This window comes from Ahaetulla prasina, chromosome 2 (genome assembly GCF_028640845.1).
Source record: "Ahaetulla prasina isolate Xishuangbanna chromosome 2, ASM2864084v1, whole genome shotgun sequence".
In the NCBI taxonomy this organism is placed as follows: Eukaryota; Metazoa; Chordata; class Lepidosauria; order Squamata; family Colubridae; genus Ahaetulla; species Ahaetulla prasina.
The window spans coordinates 66274774-66289811 of NC_080540.1; the positions used below are offsets into that span (position 1 = coordinate 66274774).

Below are 15038 nucleotides of genomic sequence, written 5' to 3' on the forward strand. Positions count from 1 at the left end.
CTCAAATCCTTAGGAAGACTTGGTAGGTGGATGAAAATGCCAAATCCAGTCTAAACAGCTGGCTGATTGTATGATCAACGGAAATAATAACACCCCTACCATAAGCAAGGGGAAGCAATGGATTTACTTTCTATCTATTTACTGCAATCCTTGATATTGTATCTCATACAATTTTGGAGCCTTCTAAATCTTGTAACTAGCTGTTTAGTATTGTAATAACTTGCATCAGGAAAAGGACTTGTAAAAAGTGGATGTCTCCTCTTGATGGAATATAACCTTGTACTCCCAAAAAGCTAACTTGGATATATGAGGGAGATGAGAGGTCTAGAAATGCGAAACATAAATACATAGTCTATAAAATTAGATTGATTCTATCTCAACTGACCTTTTATTCTATTACTTTTCTACACTTTGAAACTATTTTCTATATCAGCATTTGATCTTTCCTGTTTTTGCATTTTGTGCTTTTTATATTATCTACACTATTAAAAATATGGATGCACCAGTGAGTCCTACATTCTGATATTAAATATCCTTCCTTTCTCCTACCAAGGAACGAGCCAGTTTCATGAATAAATTCCCTTTGAAAAACAGAAAATGGAAACTCTTCAAGTATGGAAGAAGAATCAAGCCTCAGCAGGTTGAACTTATCAAAACGTTAGAAGAGAAAGCACAAAGTACCAACTTCATTTTCCATGTGGTGAAAGCCAAAACATTTGAAAACCATTGGGATTAGTAATTAAAATCTAAATGTAAGGTTTTGGGATGGGATTAATTTCGATTTTTAGTAACGTCTCTACAGCCGTAGAAACAAATCATCCTAGTTTTGAATCATCCTATGTACTTTGTGGTACATGAATTTCATATCCTGCTACCTATCTACCTAATTATCTAAATAATTAAATGTGTTGGCATGCTACACACTGACATTCAAACTTGACTGGTTCCATCTAGATCCCAGGGTAATATTTTCCAAAGACTTTTTTTTTCCATTTCAGGAAATTTTATTCTGATATATAGGTTTACCAGTCCAATAACCATGTTAGTGAAGTCAGAATTCTTTTATTAATGCTTGATAGTGCCACTTTAAAATTTTAACAGTAAACTCATAAAACTCAAAGATGATTTTGGAATATGCTTCTATACTTAGCATAGTGAGTGAGGTTAAAGGCAGAGGTAGCCTATCTTTCTGTCAAATGGGCCTGAATGTGAGGACAGCCTTGTGAATCCACATCTCATGCCCTCCCCCCATAACATAAAGTCACATCTTCAGATACTAACTCAGATAATGAGGAGTTTGTGTCCTTCAGAAAAGCAATCACTGGAATGAAACATGTTCCAAAGTCACCCTTGCTAAATCATTCATTCAGTAGCCAACATTTCTTTTTCGTAACTAGAATAATCAAGTTTAGCCAATTTCAGTCTTCATCTGAGAAAACAGTTGAGTTTATTTGGTTGATCTCCTGAATGAGTTCCCGTTACTTGTCCCAGCTTCTGCCAACCTAGCAGTTTGAAAGCACGTAAAAAATGCAAGTAGAAAAATAGGGACCACTTTTTGGTGGGAAGGTAACATGCGCCTTTGGCGTTTAGTCATGCTGGCTACTTGACCACGGAGACATCTTCGGACAGTGCTGGCTCTTAAGCTTTGAAACGGAGATGAGCATCAGGAACGACTAGCACGTATGTGTGAGGGCAACCTTTACCTTTTACTTGAATGAGAATTGCTTCGATCCCTATGTTGGGAGCATTTGTATAGCATTGGGGAGGTATATTCACTCATACCGTTGAGGGAGACATTGGAAACCGGAAGTCCTGGAAAGCTAATTTTCCTTTGTTTGTCCATTTAAATTTATTGGAAGGAATGAGCTGCAATTTTGCAGAAGAAAACCAGAGAAGTGAAGGCGGTAGTGCCTTGAAGATACTGATGATCAGAAATGGGTGTTATGAACTGGGACAAAACACACTGTGCATTTTCAAATACAGTATCATGGCCATTAAGCAAAAGAATGCTTTGTCAGATTACTTCCACATGGACATCATAACATTTTATCTGACCTTCATAGGAAATCAAAATTTTAAAAAATTAGACCTTAAATTTAAGGGTTAGCTCCCTACAGGAGGTAAGCTTATTGTTGAATTGCACCATATACAGTTCATTTGCGTGACCTATCTTGAGGCCTTCTGATCCCTTGTGTAGACTGCACAATAACCAGTAATAGGGCCTCTGGTGAAAGAATGAGACATCTAAAGTTTTATGATTCATCCTTCAGATTAAATTAATTTTAACAAGAATAGTATTGCCTTTCAATTATTTTTAGCCTCTTACATAACAAGCTTCCTAGTTCTTGTATAAAACAGAAACATGTCCATTGAGCTTCTGAATCCAAGGCTTAAAACAAGCACTGCCAAAGAAACACATTAAGAATAATAGTTCTAGGTGTGCAATAAAGAAGAACTGCAATTAGGCACAATTCAGGTTTTAGTTTAGTATCTCAGCCAACTTTTTGAAGGAATCCTGTTGCAAAAGGCTGCTATTGAGAATTTAGGTAATCTTTCAAGAAGATAAGGAAAGGCATAGTTTTGGAGATGCAGTTAAGAAAAAGATGCAATGATCCCTACTTACCTGGAAGTCAATGCCATTGAATTCAATTGAGCGCATTATTGATTTTACCAAAGGAATTGATTCTTCTCTTTTCTTCTATAAGCATTGGTGGGATGATCTTTGGAGTGGACCTGGGGAGATACAGGAGAAACTGAAGAAGAGAAGACCAAGGGGGAAGTCTCATTGTGAATAGCAATGTTACTTTGTGTCTCTTTATTTTCAATAATTTTTATATGCACAATTAAAAGAAAGATTTAATAAAGACAGGATGGCAAGTGGAATTGAAAAACATAAAATGGGATTTGAAAAGGAGTTAAGTACAAATGATGAGCATGAAGTTGCAAAAGGTTTGTTAAGAACTTTTAAGGAACGGAAGTTCAGGATTGTATGATAAAATGGGCCACCAATTTTGACTATAATATATGAGAAAGAATGTGGGTAAATGGGATAAAATTTATATTGAATTGTAATTTTAAAGAATTTAAAATCTAATATAATTTAAAAGAATGTTTTCATAAAATGAGGTATTGTTGGTACACGCCACCAAAGAAACTGTTAAAAATGTATTAAGGTATCTCAAATCAGCATTTGAAATATGAAAAACATGAATGGACATTTTATCATGTGTGATGTACCTGTTGAAAAGCCAAGATATTTTGGATGAAAAAATATATATAATGAATAATAAAGATTAATATTGCAGAAACCAGAACTTTTTATTAGGGCTTATGGTACTGAATTAGAAAAGATTAATGGAAGTTTAATTTTGTATGTAATAACTGAAGCAAGTTCCTTTCTGAAGGAGGACAGTGGTTCAAAAATGTGAAAAATAAATAAAGTAAAAAGTATATGCACAAAGATGGAAGAGTATTGAAATACCCACAGTGGAGGAATGGTTTGTAAAATTGTCAGAATTAGCAGAAAAAGCAAAACTGACCTATTTTGTCAGTGAGAAAGCAACAAGTTTTTTAAAAGAAAGTTAAACTTTTTTTTAAAAAGAGTGGAAAACGTTTATGGACTTTTTGCTAATAGAAGAAAAAAGTTTGACGTGATCGTGAAAGGACTGTGAAATGATGATTTTTGGATTTAATGTTTGAAAAGATGAGAATTTAATATGAGGTTGATGGAATTTCTGGAAGAAATAACAGGAAGAGGCTATGAGTTTGTAAATATCCAATGAAGAGAAGTAGGAAGTCATTATTTTTCAGAACTTTAGCTTTCTTTTTTCTCTTTTTTCTTTTCTTGAACCTTTAGATTTGACACTTATTTTACTTAAAATTTGTAATAAATATAAGTAAGTATCAGTCTTCTTTAATGATCATAATCATATGCAGGGGAATAAATGTTTCTCCCAAGCGCCTTGCATTACAGATAATCCTCAATTTACAACAGTTTGTTTAGTGACCATTCAAAGTTACAATGGTACTGAAAAATGTGATTTATGACCGTTTTTTACAGTTATGACCTTTGCAGCATCTCCATGATCATGTGATCAAAATTCAGATGCTTGGAGATTGGTTCATATTTTATGATGAATATGGTTCATATTGTCCCAAGGTCACATGATCCCCTTTTGCAACTTCTGATAAGCAAAGTCAATGGGGAAGCCAGATTCACTTAACAACCAGGTTACTAACTTATCAACTGCAGCGATTCACTTAACAACTGTGGCAAGAAAGGTTGTAAAATGGGACAAAACTCACTTAACAAATGTCTCACTTAACAAAAGAGATTTTGGGCTCAATTGTGGTCATAAGTCAAGAAGTACCTGTACTCTGTATGTTACTCCTGTCTTTTAAGCAATTCTTCCATGCCAGCAATAATTACCCTGCTTATGTTATAGCAATAGCACTTAGACTTGTATATTGCTTCACAGTGCTTTACAGCCCTCTCTAAGCAGTTTACAGAACTTATTTCCCCCAACAATTTGGGTCCTCATTTTGCCCACCTTGGAAGGATGGAAGGCTGAGTCAACCTTGAGCCTGATGAGATTCAAACGGCCAAATTACAGGCGGCTGGCAGTCAGCAGAAGAAGTCTGCAGTACTGCACTCTAACCACTGTACAACCATTCATTTCACAGCCACATAAATCCTAAACTTCTAATTCTGGAGTAATATGAGTCAGAGCCTGCTGAATGGGATTGCTTATGAGGACACAACAGGGGGGGAAATGACAAAAGGAGCACATTGTGAACCTAATCTGCCTCCATGATGTTTCAGAACATCAGGTATGTCTTCCTCACAAAGTGTCTCCTTCCACTAAATGGCATAACTTTGTCTTTTGAAGTGAGAAGGAAGTTGGGAACCAAGGCCAGAAAGAGCAGCCTCAGAATTATTTGACTGGTGGCTTCCAGGATCACCTGCAGGAGGGATCCAGGAATAGTCAAGGCAGAGGGAAATCAGGCTCAATTACCTTAAAGAGAATAAATTAAAAGCTATAACTAGCTATGATTATATTACTCAGGAGAAATTTACATTTTCTTTTCTGTGTGGTGCCAAGTCTAATTTATATCTCTGAGATTTATTTTATTTTTCTTTACATTTGTGTTGTTCTTATATATGTTGTTCATCTTCAATAAAAACATTTTTTTTTACAAAAATGAAGAAGTCCAAGTTGCCTCTCAAATTCAAATTCAATTGGGTTGGAAAGCAAGAACTGGTGTCACCTATGTATGCGTATGAAAGTAGGAATCTGTAAGCTAAAGAATTTTGCATTTTATATTTGAATGAATTGGAAAAACCAGACATGAGAAATTCAAACACTCTGCTAGAGAGAAGTTCCCTAAAGATGGGCTCTAGCATGAATCTGAAAAGCTTGGAAGACAAAACTTCTGGTCGCAGTGACTGGATCCTAGAAATGTAAACAGGTGCAGAGACTTGCAGAAAAGAAGTGGGCACGGTGTTGTATGATCTGTTGCAAGTAGTAAACTGATTGAAAGAGATCAGTCTTGCTTAATATTATGTTTCTGCCCACTTTGATTTTTGGAAACGAGACTTAATTATGTCAGGAGAAATGTAAAAGTAACTTGAATGCGGTGGGAATTTTTATTTTTTTAAATCCCATTTTTATTATTTTTATAAGTAACTCAAGGCAATGAACATACCTAATTCTCCTTCCTCCTCCTGTTTTCCCCACAAGAACAACCCTGATTGGTTGAGTCACCCTACCAGTTCTGTGATTAAAGCAGGACTAGAACTCACAGTTGCCTGATTTCTAACCTGGTGCCTTCTGCACTAGACCAAATTGGTCTATATTGGATACGTAAAAGGTCTGTGGGTTAGAACAGGGGTCTCCAACCTTGGTCCCTTTAAGACTTGTGGAATACAACTCCCAGAGTTCCTCAACCAGCTTTGCTGGCTGAGGGACTCTGGGAGTTAAAGTCCACAAGTCTTAAAGGGACCAAGGTTGGAGACCCCTGGGTTAGAACAAGGAGATAGAGTCAAGAACTGAATGGGTGATGGATGAAAATGGACTGAGTACAAAAAAAGAGTTCAGTATGAAAGTTTAAAAGATGATTTATTCTTATACAGACAATAATATGGGTTGAATCAAAAAGCAACATGAAAGAAGAGAAAATAGGTTGAGAGTAAAGGAAAGATTCTTCTGAGTCACGGTGGTGCAGTGGTTAAAATGCAGTACTGCAGGCAGTTCAAGTCTCAACAGCTCAAAGTTGACTCAGTCTTCCATCCTTCCAAGGTCGGTAAAATGCGGACCCAGATTGTTGGGGGCAATATGCTGACTTTTTAAGCAGCTTAGAGAGGACTGTAAAGCACTGTGAAGCAGTATATAAATCTAAGTGCTATTGCTATTGTTTCTTACATGGAGTTACAAACTTAAGAGAAATTAGAGGGACATGAAAAATTTAAAGGACAAAAGTGAATGCATGAATCTATATTGGGATGTGGTAAAAATAAAGATAAAAATAGAAAACTAAGCGAAGACTGAGTGAATGGCATTAGCATAACTTAGTTTAAGCTCTATCTCAGAATAACAGAAAACAGAGGGAGGGACATTAGAGGTCTTCTAGTCCAACCACCTGCTGAGGTAGAAAACCCTAAACCATTTCAGACAAATGGTTGTCTGAATGGTTAAAATGGTTTTAATCTCTTCTTAAAAACACCCAGTGTTGGAGCACCCAGAACTTCTGGAGGCAAATTGTTCCACTGATTAATTGTTCTCACTGCCATAAAATTTCACTTTACTTCTAGATTGATTCTCTTCTTAATTAGTTTCCATCCACTGCTTGTTGTTCTGCCTTCAGCTGCTTTGGAAAATAGGTGGATTCCCTCTTCTTTGTGGCAGTCCATAGATATTGGAACACTGCTATATCACCCTAGTCCTTATTTTCATTAAATTAGACTTATTCAATTCGTGCAGCTGTTACGTTTTAGCTTCTAAATCACCAATACTCTAATCGCCTTTGTTGCTCTTCTTTGCACTTTTTCTACAGTCTCAACATCTTTTTTATATTGTGGCAACCAAAACTGGATGCAACAATCCAAGTGTGGTCTTATCAAGGCATTATAAATTGCTGTATATCCCCTTTTCTCCTGCCCTTAACTCTTTGCCTTAAAGTTTCTTACTCCTTTTTTGCACTCTGCAGAGGGTTCTTTAACCCATAAAGGAATAGTGTGATGGGTATGTAGATATATGTAGACACAAGAAAGCCTCAGACAAATTGTTTGAGAGTTCTCTCTTTGTCAAACCAGAAGCATAAAATATAATGTTATATGTTATTATTACATGCAAGATTATTACATCCAAGCATGGAGTTTGTGGGCACATTTTTTTTCCTATTTGGAACATTGATGTTAAAAAGGATTGTTACTATGGTAAGGAGTTCTTCCTCATTATGAAAAAAACTGCAGATGATATCTGAAACAGTTTCCTTTTCCACCTCCATCCTCAGAAACCAAACTGCAATACATGAGAGATCACAGACTATTCCAGGAGGATCTGATAGTTTCCAGCACCTTTGACTGTTTATTCATTTTTTTTTTCATATCATGTGCAGGAATCAAGTGCAGATGAAATGAATGAAAACAGTGAATGAATGAATAAATGAGGAGGAGCCAGAGAAGCTGCAGGTGTTTTAAAATATTTATTTGGGGAGAAAGGTTCCGCCAAGAAACTGTATAAACAAGATTCTCCCTAGCAAAATCCCTGGAGAGTAGCCAGCATTTGCTTGCATGGAAACCATGCTCAGCAGTCAGAGGCCTCCAGAAAGGGGGGAAGAGAGAGAAACAACCCCTTTCTTACTCTGTTCCCAGAGCCAATGTGATAGCTCTGATGTGCCCACTGGTTGTAAATGGACCACAACTACAATCCCCAGTAGGGCCATAATTGGAGCTGCAATCCAAACATGTTGAAAGAACCAGGTCAGAGGAGGTTTCTATTTTCTGTTTGAGTGTTCATTGCCCTTCCCCTACAGACACACCTTCTCGTTTCAACGTCTTGCCAGGACCGGTTCTAGCTCCTTCTGTGCATCTCCTCGCATCCCCATATTCCTTCCTACCTTTCAGCCACAGAAAGATGTGGGCTGCAGCTCCGACGAAGGACATGCGCAACATTTGGCTTCAGCTTGAAGCAAGGCTCTCTCTCTCTCTCTCTCACACACACACACACACACCCCGTTGATTTGCAGAAACGCGGAGAGAGGGAGGGGAGGTCGGGGACACACTCTTAGCAACTGAGAAGGAGAAACCGACTTGCTCTTGGTCCCCCCACCCCGCGACGCGGGGCGGATCTAACAAGGGCCGCCTCCTCCGGGGCCTTCTCATTGGTTGCTCAAAGATTCCCGTGCCTCCCGGTCGGTCCGTTAAATGGGGCATAATTAGCAAGGAAAGCCCGATTTCGGAAAGCGCGAAGGGGAGAAGCGCTGGCCAGGAGCGCGTGCCGGCAGCCTGGCCTGCGGAAGGGGTTCAACGGGCCACAGGGAGGCGCGCTATATACGCGAGTGGATTTATTCCTTCCCCAGAACCTCACCGACGGCGCCCCGCTCTTGCCTGGGACGCGAAGACAGCGGACGCCGCGCGAGGAAGAGGCGCCCCGCAGGACTTGAAAGGCCGGAGCTTAGACGCAGAGGCGCTGGGGAGGCGGGAGCCTGGCCTCGGAGGGTGGAGGAGAAAGGCTCCATGATTGGCAAGGACGGCAGAGTTCAGCCGCTGCTTTGCCAGCCTCCGGCCTCCAGCCTCCAGCGCCGGCTCTGAACATGGCTGGCTCTTCTCCTCCGCGTAAGTAACTGTCGGCGGGGCCGGGCTGGCGCATCTCCTCCTGCCCTTTGGCCGGGCCGCAGGTGAGCCGCCTCATTGTGCGGCCGGACAGCACCTGAACCCGCTGGGCTGGGGCTAAGGGTCCGCAGTTGCCCTCCGGCCAACAACTCCGTCGGCTGCTGCGGATCGCTCCCGGCGCGCCTCTCGGCCGACGCCCGCACCTTTTCTCTCGCTGCGGGGACGCGGCAGCGCAGCCTCTCGGCTCTGTTGCTGCGGTTGCCGGGCTCCCAGCTGGTGCTTATCTAAGGCAGAGATTTCGGAACGAGGAAAAATCGCCCCTAGTCGCATTTCTAAGAGTAGCTTTTAAGCCTTAATGCTGCGCTTTGGGGCTTGCGTGAGCAAAAGCCGAAGGTGCCTAGTTCGGGCTTTATTAGCCATATCCGCCTTCTCGGCTTTCAATCACAATATGGCTTTCCGGCGAGGAGCTGCAGTATGACTGAAGTGGGCAAAAGGGGCGGGGGAGGCGGCCGCCCAGGGTGGCTGGAAGCGGGCCGAGGAGGACGGAGCGCGTGAGCGTCTGGGGGCTTTCAGGCGAGGGTGTGTTCTGCGGGAGGGAGGCCGCCGGGGGAGGGAAAGCCGGCTGGGGAAACCGGGTTTCCCTATGAAAAGGGCCGGCGGGTAGGTGGGAAGGGAGACTTGAGAGAGAGGGCTAGCCGGAGAGGGGCGGGGACCCGTTGGAAAGACCCTCGAGAAAGCTGGGTTTCTACGGGGTGCGCCTCGGCAGCCGGTGCCTGGGATTCTTTTTTGGGGGGAGGGGAGGTGTTCTGAACTAACCTTAGAAAGGCGGGGCGACCTGCATTTCAGTCGGACAATTCATCCTGAGGTGGAACTGCAGTCGCTCGGTTTCCCTTGAACGCACTCATCCCCCCCCCCTTACCCCCACCTCCGCCCTCTCTCCATAAGAGGCTTCCTCGCTCTCGGTCTTAACAGTCGCGGAGAACCAAGCGCCGAAGGGCTTGCATTTTAGCCCTCCGTTCCCCTCAGGGCGGGGCGGCTGGAGAGAAGAGACGGTGAGGGCGTTAGGGGGCAGGCGGGATTAGGCAAGAATTCCGATCCGGGGGGGGTGTGCTTTGACGGGAGAGGAAGGCAGGGACGGGCAGCAAAGCTCCCGGGGCAGGTGACGGCCGTGGCCGCCGCCGCCTTCTTGGCCAGGTGAGTTGAGCAGCAACGTCAGATCCGAGCGCCTTTGCTTTTGTTTTGCCTCGCAGCTGCTTCGGCCGAGTTTCCGCACGAGGATGCACCGTGATGACTGCCACAAAGCGGGGACAGCATCTCGGGCGGCGCGAGCAGCACCATCTTTTCCAGCAGCCGCCGAGGGCTCGGTTGTAATGGAAACTGGGGGCGATGCCAGCACAGCCCCTCCGCGGAGGGGAGGCGACGGCGAGTTAGCAACTGCTGGTGTAGCAGAAGCCGCCGGTTTCCAAGCGGCCGCCGCTCGCCCACCGGCTCCTGCGGGGGGAAAGGATATGAATATGGATAATGGGCCAGGCAGCGCTAGTCGAGGAGGCGGCGGCGGCGGCGGCGTGGATCCTGCTGCAGTGCCGAAAGGAGGCAGAGCCGCGGCCCCCGCCCCCTTTCCCCGTGTGCCTTACGCCAAAGATCCCAAAACAGCCCACCAGCGCTTTCTGCGGAGGAGTGTGGTGGATTCCGATCAGGAGGAACCCCCCTTTGAGCCCGCGGAGTCGCAGCAACAGCAGCAGCAGCCCAAAAAGATCCTCATCCTCTCCAAAACCAGGCGGATAATCGCCGAGAGGGCGAAAGCGGGGCAGAGGCCCGTGGTGGTGGAAGAGGAGCCCGCCGGGCAGGTGAAGGGGGTGGCCGCCGAGAGGCTCTCGGCAGGTGACCAGGCGAAGGAGGGCGGCGGCAAGGAGGATGCCGGGAAAAAAGAGGTGCCCGAATCTTCCAAGGATCAGGGCAAGTCCAAGAAAGAGGAGGCCGAAGAAGAGGAGGAGGAGGCCGATATGAAGGCGGTGGCCACCTCCCCCGATGGCAGGTTCCTAAAGTTTGATATTGAACTTGGCAGAGGATCTTTCAAAACGGTCTATAAGGGGCTCGACACGGAAACGTGGGTTGAAGTTGCTTGGTGCGAACTTCAGGTAAGCAGCCTCAAATGTCTTGTCTGGTCTTAAATGCAGTAGGCACTGGGGACAAAGTGCATATGTCATCTATGAAAGCTTTGCTGGAACAATCTCCACAGTTTATCCTCCCGGAGCTAACTATAGCTCAGTGTTTTCATTGGTTCCATCCTTCCTCTCTCCCCACTCCCGGTTATGCATATACACACACTCCCCCTAGGATTAACCCCTTATGTTCTGGGCTTTACCAAGGGCAAACTACTTTCCCTTGATCTATGTTTAAGATCAGCAGATTTTAGGAGGTCTGCCAAATCATAGAGCCTTTGAATAACCCTTGTTTTATGCTGCTATTCAGTACTGTTCTGAACTTAAAACACTTGCTAAATTTAGCAGGGCAACACAGAAAAATAATTATTTCAAAGAAGTAACAGCATTTATAATGTCATGCTGAGCTATCTTCAGTATAAACTACTACAACTCTTGAATCTGTTTATTTGTAACCTTCAATTGGGGGAAATGGGAAGGTTGAGGGTAACAATCCCAGATAACTCAAATGTGTTAACTTACAGAATGCCAGGATCCATGACTCCTGGTGGATTGAAATTTGGGGAAGTTGTGGCTGCTTCCAACACTACTATCGTGCCTTCCAACTATACTTCCCGGAAACCCGTAGTTTGCATGACTCAAGGGAAAATTAGGGGCCCCTCTCTGCTGCCTCCTCTGCACCTAGTTTGTTGGTGCCAAGAGGCAAGTGGCAGGAGAATGTACCAAGTATTGCTTTTCATATGCTTTATAGTGCAAGTGAAGATGGCAATATTTGCTAGTATCATGTCTGTGGCACAATAAAAGTAGCTGCTTTGGAACCAAGGTTGAAATTTGAAATCTCTTAATGGTGGTGGCAATGAGGTAAGACTGAGGAAGCAACTCCGGTGTTTGCTGAGGGGCACCATCAGTCAATGGCAGAGCCCTCTCTTTCCTTGTAGGGAGGGGCTACGTGGGGACATGTCAGGATGAGAATTGGGGGGTGGGGTGCAGTTTTATTTATGGTCCACAGTTCTCTTCGTTCTCACCCCAGCAAAGTCACAAAGCAGGTCAACTGTGGAGGAAGGATTTCTGATGTTCCCTGCCAGCTTCCCGCAAGTAATACCAAGTAATACCGGTATCAATTTGGAAGCCAACAGGAAATCAGAAATCTGTTGACACTACCATTTTGCCTACCCATGGCCATTCCATTACTCCCCCTTTTCCAGCAAAGTGGCAAGTAGTTGTGCAGGTCAGCCAAGGAAGAGGAATGATTTGCAAGGGTCCCTGCCAGCTTCCCACAAGCAAAGTCAATGGGGAAACCAGTAGGAAATCAGAAGTTGCTGCTGCTCCCGCTGCTGTTTGCTTCCCGTGATCATTCTGGTGCTCTGTTTAGATGAAGAAATATTTCTGAAAGGATGACCCAACAGATCATGGGTTGCCTAGTATATGATATTTTCAAAGTGATAAATCCTAATCTTTATGCAGTAGCAGGCTGTTTTATTTTAATTGTAGAATGTGCTACATATAGGATGACAGGCTCATACATGCTTATTCAGAAGTCCTATGGAGGTGAGTAAGTTTGCATACTTGAATAAGAATAATGGAGTAATAATGGGGAAAAAAACCAATCATTGGTTTGTTTAGACTTGAATTAATTCAACTTTAAAATAGCCTGAATGAATGAAGAAAATTGAATGTTGATTTTTCTGGAACTAGTAGTGTATATAAAGGGACTGGTTTATCATTTCTGTTTTAGACACAATAGTGCCACTTTCTCTTGTTAAAAGCTTTACTTAGTTGCTAAAAGGAATGACTAAACTTCTACTGAAATGCTGGCTGATATTTTATTTACTGAAGTCACAAAGCTGTGGCTAATGCTTATGGTAAATTACATGAAAACATGACTTAAGCATCATTTTTCTTTTTGAAACTCTAATGTGTTAATCTAGGTAATAATTTCTTTAACATGATGAGAATTTCCTATACTTTGGTAGCAATATGTGCATATATATGGTGAAGAAATCACTTGTCAGCTCTGTTTTGCTAACCCATCTACCTATAATTACGAACTGGTCCCAAGATTACCATGAAAACAGGCTAGATTAATCACATTTCCAAGAGACAGTAAAAGCATCCTTGGGGGATTGTCTCACAACTGTTGTTTCTTCCAACACAATATGCATCCTTCCTGCCTGATAAATTCCTATCTAAGTAGTAATTGCAAATAAATTTCCTGTCCTTATAGATAATTATTCTTTTCCTGCCCCATTTACTTTTTGTAATTAGAATACTTGAAAAGACCAACTTCAAAACTAATTTTTTTTTTAATTTTTTTATTACTTTTTTGCAACAAACAAACAAAAAGAAAATACATTATTACACCCTTGTGCTATACAAAAAAAAAAAAAAAAGGAAGATTTGGGTCTTCGGATATATCCTCACGATCGCTCACGATACGTTCTCGAGGTACAGGTACCGAAGCGTCCAATGTTGCAAGCGCAAAGTCCACAAATGGTTTCCAAGTCTTCCAGAAAATATCTTCTTTATACACACCACTTCTAATTTTAATATCACATGTCATTCAAAACTAATTTGGCTGGCCCCAAAGCTACAAAGTTCAGCCCTTGCATTGGCTGATTAAAAGTGTCAACACATTTTTTTGTCTCTAAAGCATCTCCTTTGGAAATCAGATTATCCTTACAGTATACTTTTATGACCCTCTTTCGATGTGATAATAAAACATAGTTTAGTAGTATGAGGAATAACTTGGATAAATTGTACACCCTTTTGTACTTCACCATCTGCAACGCACCCACTCAAAAGATTCAGATGCATTTTCTTTGAAGACAAAATTAGCATTAGTGCTGGGTATCTCATAAACTGTCTTGTAAAGATGGAAGAAAAGGAAATGTGTGACTTTCCAATTTATTTGGCCTTGTTTTTACAGTATTTTGATTTATATAATTTCTATAGTTTTTATTAATTATTAGCCATCAAATTGTTTTTGATTCCTAGCAACCACATAGATATCTCTATGAACAATCTATCTCTAATCTATTCTTTCAGATCTTCCAGTGATGCACTCATCACTACTGTAACTGAGTCTGCCCACCTTGCTGATAGGTTTCCTCTTCTTTTTCCTCCCACCATTTCCAGCATTAAAGACTTTTTCAGAGAGACAGAATTTTGCCTAATGTGACTGGATCTCTATGATTAGAGCCAGTGAAATGTTGCATGTTTCTGCATGTATTTGTGTATGTATATACACATAAATGAATGATATAGTTCAACAAATTCAGTAATATTTCCATAATCAGAGGCTGAGTAACGTTATTGCACTGAATAATTGATTGTGTTTGTCAATTCCTCTAGTAAGCTGAAATGGGTTTCCAGCCATGTAGAAATTATTTGCAAAAGGAAGCATTTTTATTTAAAAAGAAGCAGCCAGTAGGTTTTTGAGAAGTGGTACTTGACAGTATTGCTTGGCCTTGTTTATCAGTATTTGTGCTCAAAAACTGTGTCTACCCTTCCCTTAGCCCGCTGGCTACAGATAGGCTAGACTCTGGGAGTACCTAGCAACAATGCAAGTCACTTTTATCCTTAAAAGTGAGATTTCCATTTTAACATGCCAGAGAACGTTAAGAAGAGTCAAAAGGCCCATCTCTCAACCCTCATAAAATGTGAAACCAATTTTTCTCTCTGCTGTATGCAGGCAATTCAAAAGGACTCTCCACCATAGTCTTGTACATTAGAAGAGGCTTGCAAAACTTGGGAAAGAGCCCCACTGATTAATTATAAATAATCACAGGGCCACAAAGGGATACCTGGGATGATGGTCACCAGTGGCTGTGCTGGAGGAGATTCAGCAGTGAGGCTGGGTGGTGTTGGAGGCATTCAGCAGTATGTCTTTTGTGGTGGCAGTGAATTTATTGTCTTGATAAAACCCCGGAGGATCGCACAAGTCTGCTTAGCAGACTGCTTGTTGTGCAGACCTGCATTAGAAGTAGGTGGCTGTCAGGAAGTGACTTATGACTAGATCAGGGGTGTCCAAACTTGGTCCCTTT

General features: G+C 42.3%; 1 protein-coding gene and 1 long non-coding RNA gene across 9 annotated transcripts in view; one reads left to right on the forward strand and one right to left on the reverse strand.

Moving 5' to 3' along the window:
* Positions 1-9725, reverse strand: part of LOC131191625 (uncharacterized) — a 40939-nt gene extending 31214 nt beyond the window's left edge. For both annotated transcript variants that reach the window (XR_009153546.1, XR_009153545.1), the window contains exons 1-2: positions 9650-9725; positions 2624-2733 (exon numbers count right to left, since the gene is read on the reverse strand). This is a non-coding gene — a long non-coding RNA (uncharacterized LOC131191625). The remainder of the gene's footprint in view (positions 1-2623; positions 2734-9649) is intronic.
* Positions 8413-15038, forward strand: part of WNK2 (WNK lysine deficient protein kinase 2) — a 103680-nt gene continuing 97054 nt past the window's right edge. For all 7 annotated transcript variants that reach the window (XR_009153544.1, XR_009153543.1, XM_058169958.1 and 4 more), the window contains exons 1-2: positions 8413-8836; positions 10084-10971. Coding sequence is in view for 5 of the 7 variants with exons in the window: in XM_058169958.1 (XP_058025941.1) it covers positions 10111-10971 (861 nt within the window). In the remaining 2 variants the exon portion in view is untranslated. The remainder of the gene's footprint in view (positions 8837-10083; positions 10972-15038) is intronic.